Genomic DNA, 25,699 nt, shown 5'->3' with positions numbered 1-25,699 from the left:
TTTTTACAAAAACTATGTGCTCTTATCTTGTGCGAGAGCCTTTTATGTAGCACCTTGTCAAATGCTTTCTGAAAATCTAAATACATTACATTGACTGGGTCCATTATGTCAACTCTACTTATTACATCTGCAGAGGGTGCGGGGAAGATTTACGAGGAAGTTGCCAGGACTAGAGGGCCTGAGCTATAGGGAGAGATTGAGCAGGCTAGGACTCTATTCCTTGGAGTGCAAGAAGATGAGGGACCATCTTATGGAGGTGTACAACATCGTGAGAGGAAAGGATTGGGTAAATGCAGACTCTTGCCAACAGTAGAGGACCAGAGAACATAGATTTAAGGTGGGGGGGGATTTATTAGGAACATGAGGGGTAATATTTTTACACAAAGGGTGATGGGTGAATGGAACGAGCTGCCAGAGGAGATAGTTGAGGCAAGTACTATCGCAACATTTAAGAAACATTTAGATAGGTACATGGATGGAATAACGTTAGAGGGATATGGGCCAAACACAAGCAGGTGGGACTAGTGGGGATGGGACATGTTGCTCTGCGTGGGCAAGTCGGGCCGAAGGACCTGTTTTCACGCTTTATGGCTCTATCTCCAAAGAGCTCGGGCACGTTTGTCAATTTGGATTTATCTTTCATAAAACCATATTGACGAGGTTTGTTTATATTCTTCTCAATGTCCTGCACTCCCTTAATTATAGACTCCAGCAGCTTAAATGGACATTAACCAGCATATAGTTACCTATTTTTTTTTTTTTTTGTCTTTCCTTTAATAATGTCACATTTACATTTTTATAATCCTATTGTTTCTTCCTGGAACTTTTGCATTTTGGAGAAATCTTAACCAATAAATTCACTAATTCTGTAGCAACATTTAAAACACTGAGGTGATTGGAGCTTAATGACTTTAGTCCAGTTAGTTTCACTAATAACTTGTCCCTCATGAAAGTGATGTAGTATAAGTTCTAACGAGTTAATTTTGGATTTTTGTTGGCTTTGCAAAAGACAACATTGTAAATATTTTAATTATTAATTAAAATGTCTAAAAATCTGATTTATTTTGTACTTAGTTGCGTCAGGTTCTTGAGCACTTGTGCCCACAGAATGAGAACCAGTATCAGAAGATCCTCACCAGTCTTGCGGAAATTGCCACCACAAATGGCCACAAGTTGCTAAGGTGAGTTGAAGTAACTTTTTTTACCTGAGGATATGTTATAATTTTGACTCTGATTTGCACAGTTCACCAATACCATTTGAAGGATCCAATTAGTGTGACAATAAATATTAAATTGTGACCCAGATCAAACTTTTCTTTCAAAATTGTATTTTCTAATTTGGTTAAGTTACGTGTGCTGGTCTATGACAGTGTTAGTTTAGTTTAGCAATACAGCGCAGAAACAGGCCCTTCGGCCCACTGAGTCCGCACCGACCAGTGATCCCTGTACCCTAACACACATTAGACTATTTACAGTTTTACCAAGCCAATTAACCTACAAATCTGTATGTCTTTGGAGCACATGGAGAAAACCCACGCAGGTCACAGGCAGAAATAAAAACTTCGTACAGACAGCACCCGTAGTCAGGATTGAACCCAGGTCTCAGGCGTTGTAAGCCAGCAACTCTATCGCTGTGTCACTTGGGTACAATATACTTGGTGTATTGTTGATGTTGAATGGTATTGTAGTCATCTACATAGAAACATAGAAAATAGGTGCAGGAGTAGGCCATTCAGCCCTTCGAGCCTGCACCGCCATTCAATATGATCATGGCTGATCATCCAACTCAGTATCCTGTACCTGCCTTCTCTCCATACCCCCCTGATCCCTTTAGCCACAAGGGCCACATCTAACTCCCTCTTAAATATAGCCAATGAACTGGCCTCAACTACCTTCTGTGGCAGAGAATTCCAGAGATTCACCACTCTCTGTGTGAAAAATGTTTTCCTCATCTCGGTCCTAAAAGATTTTCCCCTTATCTTTAAACTGACCCCTTGTTCTGGACTTCCCCAACATCGGGAACAATCTTCCTGCATCTAGCCTGTCCAACCCCTTAAGAATCTAACCAGCTGATCAAGGCCGATTACTGAGATATACAATTGAAGGTCTGTTTACATGCACTTTTAGATGAAAGCACTTTGACCTGATGAAATTGTAATGAGGGACTTGTGGGAATGGGTTGTATAAGACTTTTTTGAATGGTAAATGGTTTCTCAAAAAATGGTGACCTATTTAATTATAGATATGATGGAACACCAGGAATGGTGATTTTGTACCTATATTCATCTGAGTTCATTATTGCTGGATTATTGCAGCATAAAACCCAAAGAGCATAAACTTTTAATTGTAAATTATCTTGCACATAATCTGGCCATTATTAGTTTAAACTGAATGATTTCTGTTCTACAGTAATTAAAATATTTAGAGATCGAAAAAAGTGTTCATTTTTGTTTAGCAAAGTTTTTCCAGGCTTATATGGCAACAATAAATAAATCCTACTTGTTTTCCTCCTCAGTATATCAAGTAGCTATGAAGCTCAGATGAAGAGTCTGTTGAAGATAGTGCGAATATTCTGTCATGTATTTCGCCTAGGCCCGTCCTCTCCCAGTAATGGAAATGACATGGCTTACAATGGAAATAAAACTCCAAGAAGCCAAGTTTTCAAGGTCAGAAAATTGTATGACGTTATTAGGAAGATTGAAGTAAAAGAGATGAATTTCACAAAGCATGCAAACGTTAATCAGACATCTCTTGAAAAAGAAGTAAGTTTGGTTAACAGACTATGTACATGTTTACAAGTCACATGAAACATAAAATAAATTTTTACTTTCCCTGAAATGTGCTTCAAAGAATCTGCTGATTTCATAAAATGCATTTAATTTTAACGTGTAAACTTTGTCGCATTTTCCAATGCAGTAGTTGCCAATATAGTTGCTTTCAGTTTTCTAGTTGATGTATTTCGCTTCAAGCTTTGTTTTGCTCATGCTTTTGACGTTGTATTATTAAGTTTGGTTCCTTTGTGCTTTTGGGGCAGCATCCCTTTCCACTGATCCATATATGTGTCCCGCCCACTCCCCTGACATCAGTCTGAAGAAGGGTCTCGACCTATTCCTTCTCTCCAAGTGATGCTGCCTGTCCCACTGAGCTACTCCAGCATTTTATGTCTACCGTAATTTTTATTTCCGCATGATGCCTGGCGCAACTTTAATTTTGGAGCTTGGCTGACAGTACTTAACAGAGAGCCAACATTAGCACTGAGCATTCATGCCAACCACATTCACATCTCTTGCCCAGAGTAGGGGAATCGAAAACCAGAGGAGACAGGTTTTAAGTGAGGGATGAAAGATTTAATGGGAACCTGGGTGGTAACTTTTTAACACAAAGGGTGGTGGATGCCAGAGGAGGTAGTGGAGGCAGGTAGTATAACAATTAAAATATTTTTCAACAAGGACATGGATAGGAAACGTTGGGTCGAAAGGCCTGTTTCCGTGCTGCTATTACCGAGTCTATGACGTGCTTAGAGTCTTGGGCTATCAAAGCCATCCAATGTTTGAATGTCATTTTGATTACCAGTAAATCTAAAAATATGTTTTAAAAAGAGCTTTAAAAAAAATCAGAGCTTGCTTTTACATATAAAAAGTTAAAAAGTGGACCTGAACACACAAAACCATTTATTCAAGTTAGCGAGCAATAAAAGTACAAAAACATACCGTACTCTGTTTTAACCTGGCATGAGTACGACAGAATTTCGAGAGATTCAGAGAGAGATTTGGCTGATGAAGGCAAGTGGGATATGGTTAGGTTAGGTATCTCGGTTGACATGAACAAGTTGGGTCTGTTTCCAAACTCTGCAGCTCTGATTGTATTGGACTCAAGAGTCCAGGTGAGCAGGACAATAGACAAGACCGAGACAGCTATTAGCAGGTGCTGAGGTGGGCAAAACATCACTGCAAATTTAGAGCACCAGGAATTCCATAGTGCTATGAATGTATTTGTCACCATCCATTCTAATGTTGGTGCTATTCTTTGTTTTCTTCTATGCACGTCTTGGAATGCTTTCCCCCTCTTACCTTGGACATGCTGAGCAGAAATCAGCAGATGCTTTTGTTTCTCCTTTACAAACGAAAGCACTTAAAGAACTTCTTAATCTCTCTTTGTACATCAACCCTGATATATCAAAAATCCTTCAAGTGAGTCTTCTGTGTACTGTCTCCATCTCTAGGAGAGAAAAATCGTAAATGTACTCCAGGTATGGTCTCACTAATGCCCTTTTCAGTCGCCTCAAAGCACCCCACTCTTATACTTCTTGCAATAAAGACAAAAATGTTATTAGCTTTCCATCTGAACCTCAATGTGAAATATTTGTTTCAGATGGGAGACCCCCAAATCACTATGTACTGTAAAGGTTTATAGTAATTTACCTTGTTTTACTACTGTATACATTTATTGCCCAATTTTTTCCCCTAAATCAGTGACATCAAAAGTATGTTGTTAAATTTCTTTTGGATATGCTAAGATTGTGAAGTGTCCTATGCACAGATGGAAGTCATTAAGATGTAGATACAAGGAACTGCAGATGCTGGTTTACAAAACAAAACAGGGCTGGAGTAACTTAGTAGGTCAGGCAGCATCTGTGGAGAACATGGATAGGTGATGTTTTGTGTCAGGACCTTCAGTCTCAAAATGCCGAAACATCACCGATTCATGTCTTCCAGATATTCTGTCTGACCCGCTGAGTTACTCCCAACACCTCCCCCCCCCCCCCCCCCCCCCAGTCATTAAAAGTTGAGTGGTTTTTGGAAATGAAGATTAGAAATCACTGTTTGTTATAAATTGATGAATATAAATAAGAATGACGTCTCAGTAAACAAAACACTTTCTGTATCTGCTGAGTTCATGCAAGTGTTGATATGCCCACCTTTCATAATTGAACTTGCCTATTCAGAAGTTCATAAGTTACAGGAGCAGAATTAGGCCATTTGGCCCATCAAGTCTACTCCATTCAATCAAGGCCGATCTGTCTTTCCCACTCAACCCCGTTCTCCTACTTTCTCCCCGTAACCTCTGACACCCGTACTAATCAAGTTTATTTTTTAGGTAGATGATGAATTATTAATATTACACACTTATATTGTTCACTGTGGTTCAAGCCAGGTTGTCTAACATTGTATAAGGGGCACAGGCTTGTAAAAGTAAAGACTTTAAGATGTTTTGCATTTATAACTCAAAATAGTGCCGAGAGTAAGAAAGTATGACTTTGCATTGCTGCAAAGTGAAAGGAGCTTCTAAAGCTTGATCAAAGGTAAGTTTTAAGAAAAGTATTTCTCCTTTTCTCCTCTTTCCACCCTTCCCCACCAGTTTAATTTCTTCAGCTCTTCACTCCTTCCCTTTTTTACTCAAATTGCCAGACACACATCAATATTTATGATAGAAAAACAATGTCTACACAATTTCTGGGAGAGAGGGGTTTTGTTTTCTTGTTTGTAGCCTTTCTATGATACAAGTTGTTAGCAAATAGATTTAAATACAGCACTTGGATTTCTAATTTATATATTTGATTTGCGGACTCGCTCCAATGAAAGAATTGGTGTTTTCAGTTATTTGTTTGCTTTTTTTCAGCCATTAGAACTACTATGGCATTCGCTAGATGAGTGGTTGGTTCTCATTGCTACAGAATTGAAGACAAACCAAGAAGATTCTGAGATGGATACCAAAAATATCACTTCCATTTTACTGAAGCAGAGAGCCCAAGAGCAGAGAGCAGTTGTAAATGCTCAGGTGCTTGGCACCATGGGAAAAGACGTCTTGGAGCATCAGCACCCCAACTTGGAGAAGCTGGAAGATGATGGTGACGACCAGATGCAGGACGTCAGCTCAGATGGCTTAGATGTAATTTCTAAGACAGCAAATCGACTCAGTGCAGTGATCCAGGCCTTTTATATGTGTTGCTCCTGTCAGATGCCGCAGGGGTGAGAAGTCAAAATTTGAGTTAATTTTGGTCATCGCCTAAATATTAACTTCAATGATTCAATGATACTTTATTGTCACATGTACCTGGGTACAGTGGAATTCTTTGTCTTTGCATACAATGCACAAGTACGCACAGAGTCGCCACGTATCTGGCGCCGACAAAGTTACAAAGTACTCAATTATAGTCCCGATGGTCCCTCCTTGTTCTTGGCGCCCCCACCCCCCCCCCCCGCATATGTGCTTAAGTTGTCTGAAAGTGAAATGCACTCTACAGTAAGAGAATAATTAAATTTGTTCCCTAGAAGATGAGACTGGGGAATTAAAGCAAAGTGAGATATATACAAAAGCAAATTGACTCCATTTGAACCGAGATCTAGTGTCAAACAGGGTTTTGCTGCTTCTAAATGTCTGATCAGATTGGAAAAATGTAAACATGAGTAAGATATAGACAAAGGCTTATAAAGTGTGCTTTGATTTTACAGAATGACATCACCTCGCTTCATTGAATTTGTGTGCAAGCATGATGAAGTTTTGAAATGTTTTGTGACAAGGTACGTAAATGTTTTCTTGTGCCTCCTTTGTTATCTGCTTTCATTCTAGAAGTTAAACTTTTTTTTTTTTCCTGCAGAAACCCTATAATAATATTTGACCACTTTCACTTTCTTCTGGAATGCCCCGAGTTGATGTCAAGATTTATGCATATCATCAAAGTGCAGGTATTGATTAATTTCTCAAAGTAAAAGGTACCTTCAGTTTCTGAGCAATGTTATGAAATGTAAAGGTTTAATCACGTTCAATTTCTAATCTTAATTAAATGTCGGGATTGTGATGGCTGTTACATTTAACTGTAGGAAGGATCTACAGATGCAGGTTTATACCAAAGACAAACACAAATTGCTGGAGTAAGTCAGCGGGTATGAGGTACTCTTCAGTCTGCAGAAGGGTTCCAACCCGAAACACCACCTATTCCTTTTCTCCAGAGATACTGCCTCATCTACTGAGTTACTCCAGCATTTTGTCTATCTTCTGTTGCATTGAACTGTGTATTTTATGGTTGTCTTATTTTCTTATGTTCAAAAGATTGACTGAAGTCATACCCCTAATTCCAGTCTAATGATGTTTTCACTGGTTTATTGTGTTTCCAGTGAAGGCAGAATTTGGTTCAGTTGCCATTCCATTTTGCTCTCATACCAAGGAAATAATTGTGTGAAGGTACAACCAGTAAATTATTCTGCAGACGATTGAAGAAGGAAGGAAATGGCAGGCTTAAAGACTGCCCTCTCCTAAAATCACTCCCCCCCCCCCCCCCCACTGTCTTTGTTTTTTTTAAATTATTCCCTCCAGTGAAAACTGTGTCCTTGTTCTGAATTGGTGTGAATAATGGGGAATAGAACAGAGACGAGTACAGTGTGGGAACATACCCATTGACCCACGATGTCTGTGCTGAACTTGTTGCCAAGTGGCACTATGTCTGCTGAACTGCCTGCACGTGATCTGCATTCCTCTCTGCATTTCCTTGTGCCTATCCAAAAGCCTCTTAAATGCCACTGGCAGCGTGTTCCTGACATCCACCACTCTGTGTATATTTTAAAAAAAATTCCCTGCACATCTCCTTTTAAAGATGCCCCTCTCACTTTAGACATAAAATGCTGGAGTAACTCAGCAGGAAGGGCAGCATCTCTGGAGAGAAGGAATGGGTGATGTTTCGAAGTCTGAAGAAGGGTCTTGACCCGAAATGTCACCCATTCCTTCTCTCCAGAGATGCTGCCTGTCCCGCTGAGTTATTCCAGCATTTTGTGTCTATCTTTGATTTAAACCAGAATCTGCAGTTCTTTCCTACACCTCTCACCTTAAAGCTATGCCACCTGGTCTTATACATTGGCACCTTGGTGGATAATATTACTGTCTACCCCATCTATACGTCTCATCATTTTATATACTTCTATCAGATACCCCCTCAACCTCCGACGGTCGGTCCAGAGCAAGCAATCCAAGTTTGTCCAACCACTCCTAATACCGTCTCACCTCTAATAATCTATCATGATCACCATAGACACACACAACAGGCTGGAGTAACTCAGCAGGTAGACAAAAATGCTGGAGAAACTCAGCAGGTGAGGCAGCATTTATGGAGCAAAGGAAAAAGGCAACGTTTCGGGTCGAGACCCTTCTTCAGACAGATGTGGGGGTGGGGGGGGGGGCGGGAAGAAGAAAGGAAGAGGCGGAGACAGTGGGCTGTGGGAGAGCTGGGAAGGGGTGGGGAAAGAGGGAGAAAGCAGGGACTACCTGAAATTGGAGAAGTCAATGTTCATAGCGTTAGGGTGTAAACTGCCCAAGCGAAATATGGGGTGCTGCTCCTCCAATTTACGGTGGGCCTCACTCTGGCAATGGAGGAAGCCTTTGGACAGGAAGGTCTGATTTGGAATGGGAGGGGGAGTTGAAGTGCTGAGCCACCGGGAGATCAGGTTGGTTATTGCGAACCGAGCGGAGGCGTTGGGCGAAGCGATCGCCAAGCCTGCGCTTGATCTCACTGATGTAGAGCAGCTGACACCTGACTTGGCAGGTCAGGCAGTATCTCTGCAGAAAAGGAATAGGTGATGTTTTGGGTGGAGACCCTTCTTCAGACTGAGAGTCAGGTGAAAGGGGAACGTGAGATATAGATGGTACTTGGGAGAATTGAATGGAAGATATGCAAAAAGCAATGATAAGGAAATGTGGGGCGCACAAGTCAAGTTAAGAGTTTATTGTCATGTGTCCCATATAGGACAATGAAATTCTTGCTTGACGAGGCCATTGTTGGCTGTGGGATAGGTGATAACGAGTATACAGAGGATCTCAACAGGACGACAGTAAAACTACTAGGGTGGGGGAGGGACGGAGGGAGAGGGGATGCAAGGGTGACTTGAAGTTAGAGAAATCAAATTTATTACTGCTGGGTTGTTAGCTTCCCAAGCGAGATGAGGTGCTGTTCATCCAATTTAAGTTTGGCCTCACTCTGACAATGGAGGAGGCCCAGGACACAAAGGTCAGTGTGGGAGGGGGAGTTAAAGTGTTTGGCAACCGGGAGATAGAAACGTAGAAACATAGAAAATAGGTGCAGGAGTAGGCCATTCGGCCCTTTGAGCCTGCACCACCATTCAATATGATCATGGCTGATCATCCAACTCATCCATCTAAGATCATGTAGTGTGAGGCGCACTGAGCGAAACTGAATAGTCACATATTGACTTAGATCCACTGATAGGTGACAATGATGAGACCAAGGGATTCTTGTTACTATTTTAAGGTTCTGACCTTTTGTCTATTTGTCTCTTGCTTTAAAATGAAGAATCGGTGTTAATTATATCTTCCATTCTTATCTAGCCCTTCAAAGATAGATGTGACTGGTTCTATGAACATCTTCATGCTAATCATCCTGATTCTGACATGGTGCACAGGCCTGTTCATGAAAATGATATCTTGCTTGTTCATCGAGGTACACAAGTTATTTATTTTGACCATTGTTATGACTTGTAATTTGAATGTTACCATTTGATGTTGTTCAGTTGAAGATGGATTTGCTAATACAGGTGCACAACCTTTTATCCGAACATCCAAATAACGAAAACCTCCGAATAGCGGCCATTTTTTCGGTCCTTGAAGAAAGGTCCTTGAAAACGTTCACTGAGGGCGGCCTGCAGAGGTGACAGCGGAACCTCCGGTCGGTCCTCGAAGAAAGGGGAACTAAATCCCCATTCATAAAAGAGAAGGTGAGGGTATATTGCGCGGGAGGGTTAATAATTGACAATCTGCTGCTGCCTGCCCGCTGAGTTAAAAAGTTCCCACGGTCACGATACACAGTGTATCGTGAGTCAGTTTCACCCCACCTACACCCCTCTGCTTCCCGGCCATGTGTGTGACCCCTTCCCTCCCCTCTCCAGCCCATTGCACCGGCGCGGGGGCTTTGCACTGTCTTCACGTCGGCGATGCTAGCAGGACCGTGCCAGTCACCGGAGACGTCAGGACCAATTGGACATCGACCACCAGGCCCACCGCAAGCACGGAGATCCCAGAGACCCACAGCCAGCAGCAGCCCAGCCCCGTTCCAACTCCAGAGGAAAACTGCAAACTGGCCGGAGACGTCAGGACCACCAGAAGCCATTCCCCGAGCTGCGCCCCTTCATCGGGACACCGACCCCCAGGCCCACTGCAAGCACGGAGATCCCAGAGACCCACAGCCAACAGCAGCCCAGCCCAGCCCCGCTCCAACTACAGAGGAACCTGGGTTGCGGATGACGGGGTGCAGCTCGGAGCGTCGTAGAGGCTTTTTCTTTCACAGGGAGCTTTCTGCTGTCCGGCAGAGAAGAAAGGCTCTACAACAAACCTATCCCCCGCTCGACTCCACGGAGGAGCGTCCATTTGGGGGGGGGGGCAGCAACAAGGCGGTAGGACCGCTTACCCGGCGCTCCGCTATCCCGACACCGTGCCGAGCCCAGCCCGCTAGCGCCTGAGCAGCGGGCTGGATCTAAAGCCAAGGAAGAGGCGTCCGGCCAGTGGTTCGGGGAGCGGGTTCCTGTTGGTCCTGACGTCTCCGGCCACCTGCCATCCTCCGGGAACTGTACCGCCCTTGCAGGAGAGTGGGGTTGTTTGCGGTTGCAGAGGAAGGGGGCAAGGGCGGTACAGTTCCCAGTCTCAGCTCCAGTCCAGGGGGGTGGCCGGAGACGTCAGGCCCAACGGGACACCGACCCCCAGGCCCACTGCAAGCACGGAGATCCCAGATACCCACAGCCAGCAGCAACTCCAGCCCAGCTCCGCTCCAACTCCAGAGGAACACGTAGGGGCAGAAGCTGATGGTGTGCAAGGTACGTCTTGTTCTTGGGGTGGCGGATGAGGGGGCGCAGCTCGGGCTGTGGGCAAACTGCCACTTGTCGCCGTAGCGGCCCATCGGGGAGCGGATTCCTCTGGAGTTGGAGGGGGAGGGGGGGGTATTGTGCTGTTTGATCGTCCCCTGCTATCCCAGGGACAGGGAGACACAGCGGCTTTTTAGACTGGTGGGCAATCACTTCCAAAGTTCTGCCCACACAGTCAGTACACCTCTCCTACACTGCATTTCATATAAACATTTATTCTGCAAGAAAAAACTACATTGAAGACTCAAACTCTTCGAGTAACTGCCGGGATCAAGGCGCAAACTCGCGACCTTGCGGATATGAGCCGAGCACTCTACCACTGAGCCAGCCATTAAAATCTACGCTAAAAAAATTCCATTCCGAAGACCGGCAAATTCTGAATTACGAAAAATGTCTGGTCCCAAGGCTTTCGGATAAAAGGTTGTGCACCTGTAACTGCCTTTTCTGAGGTAATGTCAGTTCAAAACAAATTTAAACCGTACGTAATGCCTTTTAATGAAGTAAAAAGAGCACACTGTGAAGTTTTCCTTCAATATGATGTAAGAATTATTTTACTCAAACCTAAATTACAACATGGTGCACAAATGACCTCGTAATGCTGAGGAAACATGGAAATTCACATAACTCAAATAAGACGTTTGAATTTTGCTCTGGGCTTTTAATTTATTTTAAAAGAAATGGTATGGCATACAATTTTTCAATTTTACACAGGTACTGAAGTGATAGTTTATTGTGTTCTTGAGAAGGAAAGGTTTGGATTTTCCGCTGGGATGGGTTATTCCCAAATCAAGGATGAGCTTTGACAGTTCCCTCCCTGATCCAGTGATGATCGCAGCCCAATTCCTGCTTTGCAGATATTTGCTTGTGTTCCTCCCATAGCAGGGTCTCTGCTCATGTTGTCGACCTCCCCATGACCTGTCAATTGACCTCAGTCAGGCGATCGACAACAAACCGAGACAGCAGCAGCTCCGCGGCTTGGCACCAACCCGCCAACCTTTTTAGGGCGGGCACCTACGGGTGTCGAACCGGAATGGCATCACCCTGCTGCAGACTTCTGTTGCCTCAATGCAAGAAGAAGAAGGCTATTTGAAGGCACAGTGGACCAGTGGTAGAGTTGCTGCCTCACTGCACCAGAGACCTGGGTTTGATCCTAACTATGGGTGCTGTCTGTGCAGAATTTGTATGTCTCTCCATGACCGTGTGGGTGCTCCGGTTTCCTCCCACACTCCACAGACGTGCAGGTTTGTAGGTTATTTGGCTGTGGTAAAATTGTAAATTGTCCCTAGTGTGTAGGATAGTATTAGTGCACTGGGTGATCGTTGGTCGGCGCGGACCTGTTGAGCCAAAGGGCCTCTTTCCGCGCTGTATTTCTAAACTAAACTAAAGCCTATGCTGTTGTAAATGGAAGAATGAAGCAGGTAGCTTTTTGAAGCACCTAGAGTGAGAGCAAATGTGAGATTTTTAAGCAATAATAATGGAATCTAAGTGTTTTAGGGCAGCACAGTGGCACAGCTAGGGAAGCAAGTGGCACAACTGGCAGAGTTGCTGCCTCATTGCTGGATACGTGTTTTCGATCCTGATCGGGTGCTGTCTGCGGAGTTAGCACATTCTCCCTGTGAACGCTAAGGTTTCCTCCAGGTGCTCTGGTTTTCTCCCACATTCCAAAGATATGTCCATTTGTTGGTTAATTGGCCTGAATTGTCCCTAGTGTGTGGGAGTGGGTGCGAAAGTAGGATAATCTAGAACTGATGAGAATTGGTGATCGATGGTCGCCGTGGACTCGGGGTCGAAAGGGCCTGTTTCCATGCTGCATCTCAAAACTAAACTAATGCAAGTGCAAACAAAGAAGTGGCCACTTCTTGGCTCTATACATCTACTTTTTGATGTATTGCTTCTGTTGATCATATTTAGTTAAAGTCATTGAAGAAGGGTCTCGACCTGAAACGTTGCCTATTTCCTTCACTCCATAGATGCTGCCTCACCCGCTGAGGTTCTCTGGCATTTTTGTGTACCATGGAAAATATAATGCATGTTAATTCTAATAATGCATTTTGTTAATCATATTTGGTTACATGTTTGCGGCTAATTTGTGTGTGAGGATGTCAAGTCTATTACATCCAGCAGTGCTCAACATAAATAGTTGTCTTAATCACATCCATTACTTTGTTCTGGAAAATGCAATAGTAACACAGGTTCTCATTTTGTAGATTCAATTTTCCACAGTAGCTGTGAGGTTGTTTCAAAAGCAAGCTTTGAAAAATTGAAACAAGGTGTTGCTGTGCGATTTCATGGAGAAGAAGGGATGGTATGTGCCATTTCCCTTTCAGAATGAGTAATGTTTTCAATAAATTCTGGCACCCATGTTCTGTATTTAGGCAATAGAGTTGCTTTAATAAAACATTCAACGTAAAACAGTGCAACACAGGACCAGACCCTTCTGGTCACATTCTCCATGCCAAACATGATGCCAAACCAAAGATAAACACAATGCTGGAGTAACTCAGCAGGTCAAGCAGCATCTATGGAGAAAATGAATAGGTGACGTTTTGGATTGAGACCCTTCAAACACCAAATGTCACACTTTTTTGTGTCTATCTTTGATTTAAACCAGCATCTGCAGTTCCATCCTACACACATAGAAACATAGAAAATAGGTGCAGGAGGAGGCCATTTGGTCCTTTGAACCAGCACTGCCATTCATTGTGGTCATGGCTGATCATCCGCAATCAATCAGTAACCCGTGCCTGCCTTCTCCCCATATCCTTTGCTTCCGCTAGCCCCTCGAGCTTTATCTAACTCTTAAATTCATTCAGTGAATTGGCCTCTACTGCCTTCTGTGGCAGAGAATTCCTCAAATTCACAATTCCCTGGATGAAAAAGTTTTTTCTCATCTCAGTTTTAAATGGCCTCTCCTTTATTCTTAGACTGTGGCCCCTGGCTCTGGACTCGCCCAACATTGGGAATTTTTTTCCTGCATCTAGCTTGTCCAGTCCTTTTATAATTTTATGTTTCTATAAGATCCCCTCATTCTTCTAAATTCCAGTGAATACAAGCACAGTCTTTCCAATATTTCCTCATGACAGTCCCGCTATCCCGGGATTAACCTTGTGAACCTATGCTGCACTGCCTCAATAGCAAGGATGTCCTTCCTCAAATTAGGAGACCAAAACTGCACACAATACTCCGTGGTCCACCAGGGCCCTGTACAACTGCAGAAGGACCTCTTTACTCCTATACTCAAATCCTCTCGTTATGAAGGCCAACATGCCATTAGCTTTCTTCACTGCCTGCTGTACCTGCACGTTTACTTTCAATGACCGGTGTACAAGAACACCCAGGTTTCGTTGCACTTCCCTTTTTCCTAATCTGACACCATTGAGATAATAATCTGCCTGCTTGTTCTTGCCGCCAAAGTGGATAACCTCGCATTTATCTACATTATACTGCATTTGCCATGCATCGTCCCACTCACTCAAACTGTTCAAGTCACCCTGCAACCTCCTAGCATATTCTTTGCAGTTCACACTGCCACCCAGCTTTGTGTCATCTGTAAATTTGCTAATGTTTTAATCCCATCATCTAAATTGTTAATTTATATTATAAATAGTTGCGGCCCCAGCACCAAGCCTTGCGGCATTTGATGTCTAAATCAACTTTTATCTGCCTGCACATAATCCATATCCCTCCATTCTCTGCATATCCATGTACCTATCCACAAGTCTCTTGAACACAATCATAGCTGCCTCCACCACCACCCTGTCAACATGTTTGAGGCACTCATCACCCTTTGTGTAGACATAACTTCCCCCTTACATCTCCTTTAAACTTTGCCCCTTTCACCTTAAAGCTATGGCTTCTAGTATTTGACATTTCCATTCTGGGGGAAAAGCTTCTGACTGTCTACCTATCTATGGCTGTCATAATCCTACATTCTTCCATCAAGTCTCCCCTCAGCCATTCCAGAAAAAAAGTCTATCCAACCTCTCCCGCAGCTAATACTCACTAATCCACGCATCATTCTGGTAAACCACCTCTGCTCCCAAGCCCAAAGCCTCCATGTCATGCTCATAAGTCCTAGGAGCAGAATTAGGCCATTCAGCCCATCAAGTTTACTCTGCTGTTCAATCATGGCTGATCTATCTCTCCCTCCTAACCCCATTCTCCTGCCTTCTCCCATAACCCCTGACACCTGTACATCTCTGCCGTAAAAATATCCATTGACTTGGCTGCCACAGCCTTCTGTAGCAAAAAATTCCACAGATTCACCACCGTCTGACTAAAGAAATTCCTCCTCATCTCCTTCCTAAAGGAACGCCCTGTAATTCTGAGGCTGTGACCTCTAGTCCTAGACTCTCCCACTGGTGGAAACATCCTCTGCACATCCACTCTATCCAAGCTTGTCACTATTCGGTACGTTTCAATGAGATTCCTTCCCTCATTGTTTTGAACTCCAGCGAGTACAGCCCAGTGCCGTCAAACGCTCATCATAGGTTAACCCACTTATTCAGAGAACATTCTTGTAAACCTCCTCTGAACCCTGTCCAGGGCCAGCACATTCTTCCGCAGATATGGTTCCCATAATCAGCCTGACCAGCGCCTTGTAGAGCCTCAGCCACATCCTTCCTGTAATCGGGTGACTAAAACGGCATAATAATCCAAATGTGGCGTAAACAAAATCCTATAAAACTGCATCAAGACCTTGTGACACTTGTACTCAATAACCCAACAATGAAGGCAAGCATATTATATGCTGCCTTTACTACTTCATCTACTTCTGATGCCACTTACAGTGAGTTATGGACTTGGATTCCAAAATCCCATTGTACATCAATGCTGTTAATGTTGTTAAGGGTCTTGTCATTAATTATATATAAAATGCAATACCTCACACTTGCTCGGATTAAACTCCTTGTGCTATTTCTCTGCCCATTACTGTAGCTGATCTATATCCTGCTGCATACATTGACAGTATTCCTCACAGTCCACAAAAGTCTTCCACTATATAGAGATTATACAGGTCTCAGTACCGATCAGACCATCCTAAATATTATCCTTGCAGTACAACCTTTTGTCTTCTATCAGTAAGCGAGTTATGCATTCATGCGACAGTCATTTATAATCCTGTGCATCTTAATCTTCTAGATCGGTCAACTATAAGGATTTTATAAATGCCCCACTAAAATCCATGTTGACAACATCCACAGCTCTACCCTCATCGATCACATTCGTCACCTCAAAAAACTCAATGAGTTAGTAGGTCTACAAGTTAGTAAATCTGTAAATTATTTTTCAAAAGTGATTTATTTCAAGAGAGCTAGAATACAAAAACGTGGATGTAATGCTGAGGCTCTAAGGTGCTGGTCAGGCCGCATTTGGAATATTATTAATAGTTTTGGGCACCATATCTGTGGAAGGATATGCTAGCCCTGGAGAGGGTCCAGAGGAGGTTTACAAGAATGATCCCAGGAATTAGTGGGTTAACCTATGATGAGCATTTGACGGCACTGGGCCTGTAGTCGCTGGAGTTTTGAAGAATGAGGTGAGACCACATTGAAAAGTACTGAATAGTGAAAGGCTTGGATAGAGTTTTTGATTGGCTGGAGATTGACAGATTTTTGATTAGTACGGGTGTGAGGGGTTATGGGGAGAAGGCAGGAGAATGGGGTTGAGAGGGAATGGTCGATCAGCCATGATTGAAAGATGGAGTAGACTTCATGGGCTACATGGTCTAATGCTGCTCTTTAAATTTATTAGATAATCTGCTTCCTCATCCCCTCTAGACCTATACATTAATCCCTTCCCTCTGGTTTTAGAAGTTTTCTGTTGTCTTTTCTAAGTGCTTCCTAATTTCGTACACTTATGCTCACCCCACTCATCCAAGGAAAGTGTTCTAGGGCAGAAATTGTTCTAGGGCCCTTCTGCTTTGCAAATTGCTCCTAATTGTTAAACTTAACCAGTAGAAATGGCAAACATAAATCTGGTGATAAATATTTATTTACCCTGTGACATCCGATCAGTTAGTGATCTGACCAGTAACTTTCAATGTTCTGGCAATTTGAGGGAAAAAAAGTCGATTAAAAAATAGATTGCTTTTAACTGCTGTGACTGCAGGCTTGCCAGTGGTCTGTTTTACTTGTCTATATTTATGTCACAGGGTGATGCAGTGTGGAAACAGGCCCTTCAGCCCAACTTGTCCACAACAGCCAACATGTCCCAGCTACACTAGTCCCACCAGTCTGCGTTTGGCCCATATCCCTTGAAACCTATCTTATTCTTTAACCTGTCTAACTTTCTTAAATGTTGGGAAAGTCCCTGTCTCCTCTGGCAGCTCGTTCCATACACCCACTATAGTGGCAGATTATTATTTTGTTCAAGGAATTGCTCCCTCTAGCCACTCTGAGGAAAACATGGGGTAAGGAGATAGTGTAGTTTACGCATGGGAGCTCTCCACGAGAGATTCAAAGCCGGCGATCTTATAGAATCGGATCTTATAGAAACATATAAAATTATAAAGGGACTGGACAAGCTCGATGCAGGAAAAATGATCCCAATGTTGGGCGAGTCCAGAACCAGTGGCCACAGTCTTAGAATAAAGGGGAGGCCATTTAAGACTGAGGTGAGAAAAAACTTTTTCACCCAGAGAGTTGTGAATTAGTGGAATTCCCTGCCACAAAGGGCAGTGGAGGCCAAATCACTGGATGGATTTAAGAGAGAGTTAGATAGAGCTCTAGGGGCTAGTGGAATCAAGGGATATGGGGAGAAGGCAGGCACGGGTTGTTGATTGGGGACAATCAGCCATGATCACAATGAATGTCGGTGCTGGCTCGAAGGGCTGAATGGCCTCCTCCTGCACCTATTTTCTATGTTTCTATGAAAGATAAATCTTCCAAAACACAGTCTCTTGATTAATAGTTTCTTTATTGTCGAAGTAAAACAGTAAGATATTCATCCAAACTCCTTGTTAGGTACACTTTAGTGTTACTCGTAATCAAAACTTTAGCATATGCCTCCGACATGTGGCTTCTTTAATGTTAGAAAGCTTCGAATGGTCGAAAGATATGCCCTCGCGCCATGCCTCCTCTGAACTAAACTAAAATACTACAAGCTTCTGCCCGAGAATCCCAGCTGCAAACACGCCTCCAACTACGTAATAAATCCCACCCACATAGTTACAGGCAGACAAAATTTAAAGGCAAATGCCATAATTTATGACACACCAATGGCCGCTACACCCACCACACTTTGTGTGGAAAAAGTTACCCCTCAGATTCCTATTAAATATCCGACAACCAATTCCCCTACACTGGGCAAGAGAATCTGCATCTACCCGATGTATTCCTCATGTTTTTTATACACCTCCATAAGATCAAATGTCAAATTAATCTTTCTTAATATGAAGCAAATTGGCACCCAAAATGTCCAGATAGTTTTGAGTCCCAGTTCTCTTGAAGAAAATCCTGGGTTGCTAATTTGGCAGTGATCAGGGCAAAGAAGAAGAGAGTCTAGATAAAATAATAAACACTTGAAGGACTGCAAACTTTTTAAATACATTTTTAGCTGGTGTGGACACAGCTGAATGATTGCTTTCTGTGTCATAAACTGTCTAAATGTTATAAGTTAATGAGAAATTTTCTAAATAGTATTGGTAAGATGTCCAATCGCTTTGACTGAGAGATGCACTAGGGGCTGAGTTTGATGAAAGGGTGATGGGAACAAAGAGCTAGGGTGTCTACTGTTAAATCTGATATTTCCTTTGCTTTCTATTGCCCATTTTTGCATTCAGGGCCAAGGAGTGGTGCGTGAATGGTTTGACATTCTGTCCAGTGAAATTATTAATCCAGATTATGCACTCTTCACTCAGTCAGCTGATGGTATGTGTTTCTGATGCACTTTAATGTTCATTGCGGGTTTGAAATCTTTAAGGTCTCAGCCTTTTCACCATGCTGGTACCTTCAAGCTTGTTAATGGACATTTATCCAAACTAAATTTCAATGGTGGTTTATTTGTGACATATGTAACTGCACAATTTTGCTTGCATATATTACACATGCAGACACTGCCATGTTTTGGCGCCTTTTCCAAAGCCCAGCCGGCCCGCGTGCTCGATGTACTGGAGCAGTTCCCATGAACCGACGTCCCTCTCCTCGCCCGGCCATCTTTGTGTCCCAGGGACACCTCCTGCAGCCAACCTTGAAGGCGCTGGAAGCATTACCCCGGTTCACCCTCCTACCGGCCCTTGCTGCTCGTGTCCGACGTCTCCAGCTCCCTCACAGTTACACCGACCGACCGATGTGCCTTTACGTCTTCCGTGCAGGCACCGCGGCCACAGCACCTTGGGAAGGCCTCTGCCACCTGGCCATTTTGGAAGTTACTTGTTTGAGTGTATATTTTCTTTTATCGATTGTGCCAAGGAAGCGATTTACTTTTGATTGATCTTTTTTTGTTGCAGGTTCCACTTTCCAGCCAAACAGCAATTCCTCAGTGAATCCGGACCACTTGAATTATTTCCGGTTTGCAGGGCAAATTCTAGGTTTAGCACTTTATCACCGACAGTTGGTTAACATTTACTTTACACGTTCGTTCTACAAACATATACTTGGTAAGAATTGTTTGGCTTGAAGTTTATGTTTAGTTTAGAGATAGAGTGGAAATGGGTCCTTCGGCCCAACAAGTCCACGCCGAACAATTATCACCCCGCACACTAGTGCTATCCTGCACACTAGGAACATTTTACAGAAGCCAATTATCTGACAAGGCTGCAAGGCTGGAATGTGGGAGGAAACTGAGGCACCCGAAGAAATCCCACGCAGTCACGGGGAGAACGTACAAGACAGCACTCACAGTTGGGAGCGAGTCCAGGTCTCTGGCGTGGTAAGGCAGCAGCTCTACCGCTGCACCACCGTGCCACCCATTTAATTTGAGCTTACGTTTCCAAGAATAGCAATACATGGATGAGAAACCACACATCGAGTGCATGTGTTATTTTGGTTTGCAATCACATCTATGTGATGAAGAAACAGGCTATATTCAATAAATATGGGAATAAAAAGGGTGGGCACCTGTAATGTTTGATGTTGAGGAAAGGGGCCTTTGTTAATAACAATACCAACCTTTATTTATCTGGAGTATAAAATAGCATCTCAAGGCTTTACATAAAATCATCACTTGATTTTGAACTCAACAAAAGGTGCCCAAAACCATACTCCAAAGGGATTTTAAGGAATGTCATGCAGGGTTTACGAGGAGCCAAAAAATGTCGGGGTTGGGGGAAAATTCCAGGGGCTAGGATCTAGATAATATATAGACCGCAGAAGAGGCTGCGGTATGTACATACTTTTGCTCATGAATACACAAGTTTCATAGAGTCATACAGCATGGAAGCAGGCCCTTTGGGCCAACATGCCAACGCCGACCAACATGCCCCATCTACACTAATCCCACTCGTCTCTTCTCAAATTCAACAATTTTGAGGGTGTAGAGGATGGACATCTAAGCAGGCACAAAATGCTGGAGGGGGACAGGCAGGATCTCTCAAGAGAAGGAATGGGTCTCGACCCGAAAAGTCACCCATTCCTTCCCTCCAGAGATGCTGCCTGTCCCGCTGAGTTTCTCCAGCATTGTTGTCTACCTTAGATTGAAACCAGAATCTGCAGTTCTTTCCTTCACATGGACATCTAAGCAAATGGTTTAAAACAGAACATAGCACGGGAACAGGCCCTTCGGCCCTCGATATCCGTGCTGAGCATGATGCCAAGTGAAAGTAATCTCCTCTGCCTACGTGTGATTTACATCCCTCCATTCCGTGCATATCCATATGCCTGTCGAAAAGCCTCTTAAACACAATTATCATATCTGGCTCCACCCACACCACTCGTAGCACATTCCAATGTAGGGATATAGGTTATGTGCAGGTAGATGTGATTGTCTTGGCGTCATGTTCAGCACAGACATTGTGGGCCGAAAGGCCTGTCCTTGGGCTGTTCTCTGTTACTCCAGTACTTTGTGTCTTTAGTTTTAGCAGGGTTGTGAGGGTGTCAAAGATTATGGTGAGAAGGCAGGAGAACAGGGTAGATCAGGCATGATTGAATTAGCAACGTTACAAAATTTTGAGATTTTAAAAATCAAGTCTTTAATTTATCCCATCAGATAAAGCATAAAAATAAGTTTAATTTGACACCTAATTCACTTTCATATCTTCAGTATTAAAAAAGTTTTCATACTCGGAAATTGGCATCTTGTTCCCTATTGCTTTTTCATTGACTTAACACAAAAGCTGTGATCGAGAACATTTAAAAGCCGATAACTTTCTTAAAATTTAAGAGAACTGAAAGAAATTTTCAATTTTTATAGATTGAAGCATTCTGAAACAAATATGAAACAATCTTACTTAGATGACTTGAAATTAAAGCATATAATTAGTTAGTTACCTAATTGTAGCTAATTACAAAATTCAATTACTAGATCTAAACATCTATCCATTTCTTAAGAATAGATTAACATTTTTAAACAGCCTAAGTGTCCAAATAACATTCACACAAGAATTCAGAATATAACATAATTTTTAAATCTCATTGTCATGGGTTTATAGGCCAGATGGAAAGAATTTGATGTTTAATACCTGTAAATTAATGGCCATTTAAATCCGCTTGCGAGTGGGATTTTCTGGAACGGGACCATTTGGAACGTTCAGGATGTGGTGAATTTAGTCCCTCATATCAGCAGCACATACACTGCCGGTTCTTCTGGGGGGAAAATCACCGTTTCACAACTTAAAATGTGAATTAAATACATCTTAAGAAACACTTTTATACATAAAAATAAACTACTTTCTTTTACCTTGTCATCCATAAAATCCGTCCCAGTTGTCGGGTTTGACGGCTTCAGAAGCTGATTTTAAAATCATTCCAGCGATTAACTTGTCGGGTGAATTAAAAAAAAAACACACAGAACGGTCGTAGGAACGATTCTTTAGCAACATCTTGCACTCCAACAAATATAATTCAGGACCAGGTCGGGAATTAACCCCGCCCCCCCCTCAAACGCGCCAAAATCGCGCACACGGCCAGTGGCCGAATTGCAGCGCCGCTGAAGGTAAGTTTTGTAACATACCTAATTGAATGGCAGAATAGACTTGACATGAACTTATGAGTGGTAATTTTCCACATTCACATGTCTTTTGTCTTGGTTAATGTAGGGACGTTGGGGTTTTGTTTTGCTCTAATTTTGTGTTTTTAGTGTTGTGAATACTGTTTACAGACCTGTAATGCTGTTGGAAGTAAGGATTTTGTTCTGTTTTCGGTACATATGATGATTATAGACTAGATTCTCACTTGCACTTAATGGTTAATGGTTGTTCTGTTCTGGATTTTTTTTTTCAGGTACCCCTGTAAATTACCAAGATGTGGCATCCATAGATCCAGAGTATGCTAAAAACCTTCAATGGATTTTGGACAATGACATTAGTGAACTGGGCCTGGAACTTACATTTTCCGTCGAGACTGATGTATTTGGTGCAATGGAGGAGGTGCCTTTAAAACCAGGGGGCATTAGTATTCTTGTCACACAGGATAATAAGGTAAAGTTAGTTATAACGTTGCTTCATCTTCATGTGGCAGCTGTCTCTCACCAATCATCGTTGGCCATTAATTCTATCAGAGCTGATGTGGTCTTATAATCAGAAAGTTTTTCAGTATGTGGATTGCACAGTTTACAGTAAATAACATCATATGTTTAACAATGTTAATGAATACAATTTAACTTGGAAGATAATTTTAGAATCTCTGCTACATATAAGGTTACAAACATTCAGATTAGTTTATTGTCGTACACACCAGAGTGCAATACAAACTCCTTATTTGCATGAAGCGCAGTAAACTAATGTTTAGTCAGTAAATGGCAATGATTCACCAATAACTACAACAAATTCAAAACTGCAGAATAGTGCAAATATTGTGGTGCAATCTGAAAAAGTGCAAGAACAGAAAAACTGACCAGCAATAATGCAATAACCGAATGAGGTAGAATTGATTGGATGGAGGAAATGTTATGATTAACTCTGACTGAGGTCTGCCAGTGGATAAAGGTCAGAAACCAGTCATACAACGTTGAAACGGGCCCTTCAACCCCAACTTGCCCACACTGACCAACATGCCCCATCTATACTAATCCCACCTGCTTGTGTTTGGCCCATATCCCGTCCAAACCTGTCCTATCCATGTACCTGCCTAATTGTTGCGATAGTTCCTGCCTCAACTACCTCCTCTGGCAGCCCGTTCTGTGCACCCACTACCCCTTCATGTGGAGAAAGTCACCCTTCAGATTTCTATTAAATCTTTTTTCCCTTCACCTTCAACATATGTCCTCTGGTTCTTGATTTCCGTACTTTGGGCAAGAGACTATGTGCGTCCACCCGATCTATTCCCCTCATGATTTTATACACCTCTATAAGATCACCGCTCATCCTCCTGCGCTCCATGGAGTCCCAGTTTGTTCAACCTCTCCTAATAGCTCAGTCCCCCTGGCAACGTCCACGTAAATCTTCATTCAAGAGAATGAGAAAAGATTTTTCCATCCAAAGATTGATTCACATTTGGAACGCACTTCCTGAAACGGTATTGGAGGTAGGTATTGTCACCAAAGTTTCAGTGAATCTGAGGTGCCGAAATTCTTGGAAGCTGGTTGATTGCTGAACTTTTGTATTGGTCGTACATAGGCATAGCCGCTATTGTGTTGGAGCTAAACAAATGACTATCTGGAGTACTGTTTAGTTATATCACTGAGAACATTTCTGCCCAGCTTAGTGAACCAGTATTTGTGTAAAGAGGCGATGAATTAACATGTAAGGTTGAAGATCCTTCAGCTGACAGTGTCTTTGACTGAAATGGTAACTCTCACTCTCTTTACACTTAATCTGCCTGACTTGAGTTTTTCCAGTGGATTTTATTTTTGGAATTTTTCAAGGCCTTAAGTTTCTAAGACCTTGAAGATAGCTACCTGGATTCCATGTGTTAAATTAGGAGTAAAGACAAGGCCTAGCTGGATTGCATTTCCTGGGATTTGGAATGAAGCGGGTGATTTGACATCGTATTTTCACAGTATTAAGTGAAATTGAGGTGGTTGAGGAAGGAAGAATTTCCACTGCCTTTTTCACCTGGAATAGTTAAAGGTGTAGATTTCTTCAAATAGCTTGAGAAATAAGAAATTGTCATTCAGTGTATTACCCACAGGTGTCATCTTGTATAAAAAGTTTTTTGGCCCAAGTCTTTTTAACATAAAGGCTGCAGTTGTGTCTCTGGACCAGTATGGACTAACGATCTGGGAATGAGTTTGAGAGTGAAGTACAAAGCCAGCATCAGCAAAAGGCCTCTCAAAACTACCAGTTTGTTATAATGGCTAAAAGGCAAATGAAAGGTGCTAATGCTTAAATGTGCCATTTTAACTCATCTCTGCGTGCAGTATCTCAGTTAATGGGCTTCCTACGAGTTGAACATTAATGAACTACCGTTTCTTTCTAGGCCGAGTATGTTCAGCTGGTCACTGAGTTACGAATGACTCGAGCTATTCAGCCTCAGATAGATGCATTTTTGCAAGGCTTTCATCTATTCATCCTACCATCCCTAATTCAGCTATTTGATGAATATGAGCTGGTAAGTGCACTTTGTATCAACAATGTATTCATCCAGGGTATGTGATTAATGTATTGATACGTGTAAGTAATTAAGGAGTGGAAGAAAAGATAAACGAGGACATTAAATGCTTCAGACAGTCATGTAACCCCCTCAGCTGCTTTCACCGTGCAAGTGTTCCTGTACTGATCCAGGTATCCATGTACCTGTCTAAATGTTCCTTGATTATTACAGGTGTAACGGGTTATGGGGAGAAGGCAGGGACATACTGTCGTTGTGTCCTTGGGCAAGACACTTCACCCACTTTTGCCTGTGTGTGAATGTGTGTGAGTGATTGGTGGTGGTTGGAGGGGCCGTAGGCGCAGATTAGCAGCCACGCTTCCGTCAGTCTGCCCCAGGGCAGCTGTGGCTACAGAAGTAGCTCACCACCACCGAGTGTGACTGAGGAGTGAATGAATAATGCGATGTAAAGCGCCTTGAGTATCTAGAAAGGCGCTATATAAATCCCATCCATTATTATTATTATTAGAGATAGATCAGGCATGATTGAACGGTGGAGTAGATGATGGGCCGAATGGCCTAATCTGGTCCTATCACTTATGACCTTAAGTATTTCCATTTTAAGGATGCTTGAGTTCCTGTGAGCTTTGTTGAGCAAAATTTTGTAAATGATCAAGGCTAAGTGATATATGTCATGGAAAAATTGGTGAAATGTATTCGCATGCATGGAATGGTGTGTTATATTACCATAGCATAAGCTTTGTAAATGAAAGATACAGATCCGAAATAGTCGATGAGTGAAAAATCAGTAAATTGTAGTCATAAAGTCATAGTGTTAAAACGGGCTCTTCAGCCCAACTTGTCCACATCGGCCAACATGCCTCATCTACACTAGTCCCACCTGTCTGCTTTTAGCCCATAACCCTCCAAACCTATCCTTGCCATGTACCTGTCTAAATGTTTCTTAAACGTTGTAATAGTACCTGCCTCGACTACCTCTTCTGACAGCTTGTTCCATACACCAACTACCCTTTGTGTGAAAAAGTTACCCCTCAGGTTCCCATTAAACTCTCCCCTCTCTCCCCCCCCCCCCCCCCCCCCCCCCAACCTTAACCATATGTCCTCTAATTCTCGATTCCCCTACTCTGGGCAAAAGACTCTGTGCATATACCCGATCTATTCCTCTCATGATTTTGTACACCTCTATAAGATAAA

At 42.7% G+C, this 25,699-nt stretch overlaps 1 protein-coding gene across 3 annotated transcripts in view; it reads left to right on the top strand.

The window, feature by feature from the left end:
- Window positions 1–25,699, top strand: part of hace1 (HECT domain and ankyrin repeat containing E3 ubiquitin protein ligase 1) — a 66,079-nt gene that overhangs the window by 27,474 nt on the left and 12,906 nt on the right. For 2 of the 3 annotated variants that reach the window (XM_033021918.1, XM_033021920.1), the window contains 11 exons: window positions 1,075–1,181; window positions 2,516–2,762; window positions 5,620–5,969; window positions 6,453–6,521; window positions 6,599–6,686; window positions 9,334–9,445; window positions 13,067–13,164; window positions 18,643–18,730; window positions 19,309–19,458; window positions 22,238–22,434; window positions 24,374–24,505. In XM_033021918.1, coding sequence (XP_032877809.1) covers window positions 1,075–1,181; window positions 2,516–2,762; window positions 5,620–5,969; window positions 6,453–6,521; window positions 6,599–6,686; window positions 9,334–9,445; window positions 13,067–13,164; window positions 18,643–18,730; window positions 19,309–19,458; window positions 22,238–22,434; window positions 24,374–24,505 — 1,638 coding nt within the window. The remainder of the gene's footprint in view (window positions 1–1,074; window positions 1,182–2,515; window positions 2,763–5,619; window positions 5,970–6,452; window positions 6,522–6,598; window positions 6,687–9,333; window positions 9,446–13,066; window positions 13,165–18,642; window positions 18,731–19,308; window positions 19,459–22,237; window positions 22,435–24,373; window positions 24,506–25,699) is intronic. The other variant, XM_033021919.1, reaches the window with a different exon arrangement.

Source organism: Amblyraja radiata, chromosome 5, assembly GCF_010909765.2.
Source record: "Amblyraja radiata isolate CabotCenter1 chromosome 5, sAmbRad1.1.pri, whole genome shotgun sequence".
Lineage (NCBI taxonomy): Eukaryota > Metazoa > Chordata > Chondrichthyes > Rajiformes > Rajidae > Amblyraja > Amblyraja radiata.
The sequence above is the reverse complement of the archived record's forward strand: the minus strand, read 5'-3'. Positions and strand labels throughout refer to the sequence as shown.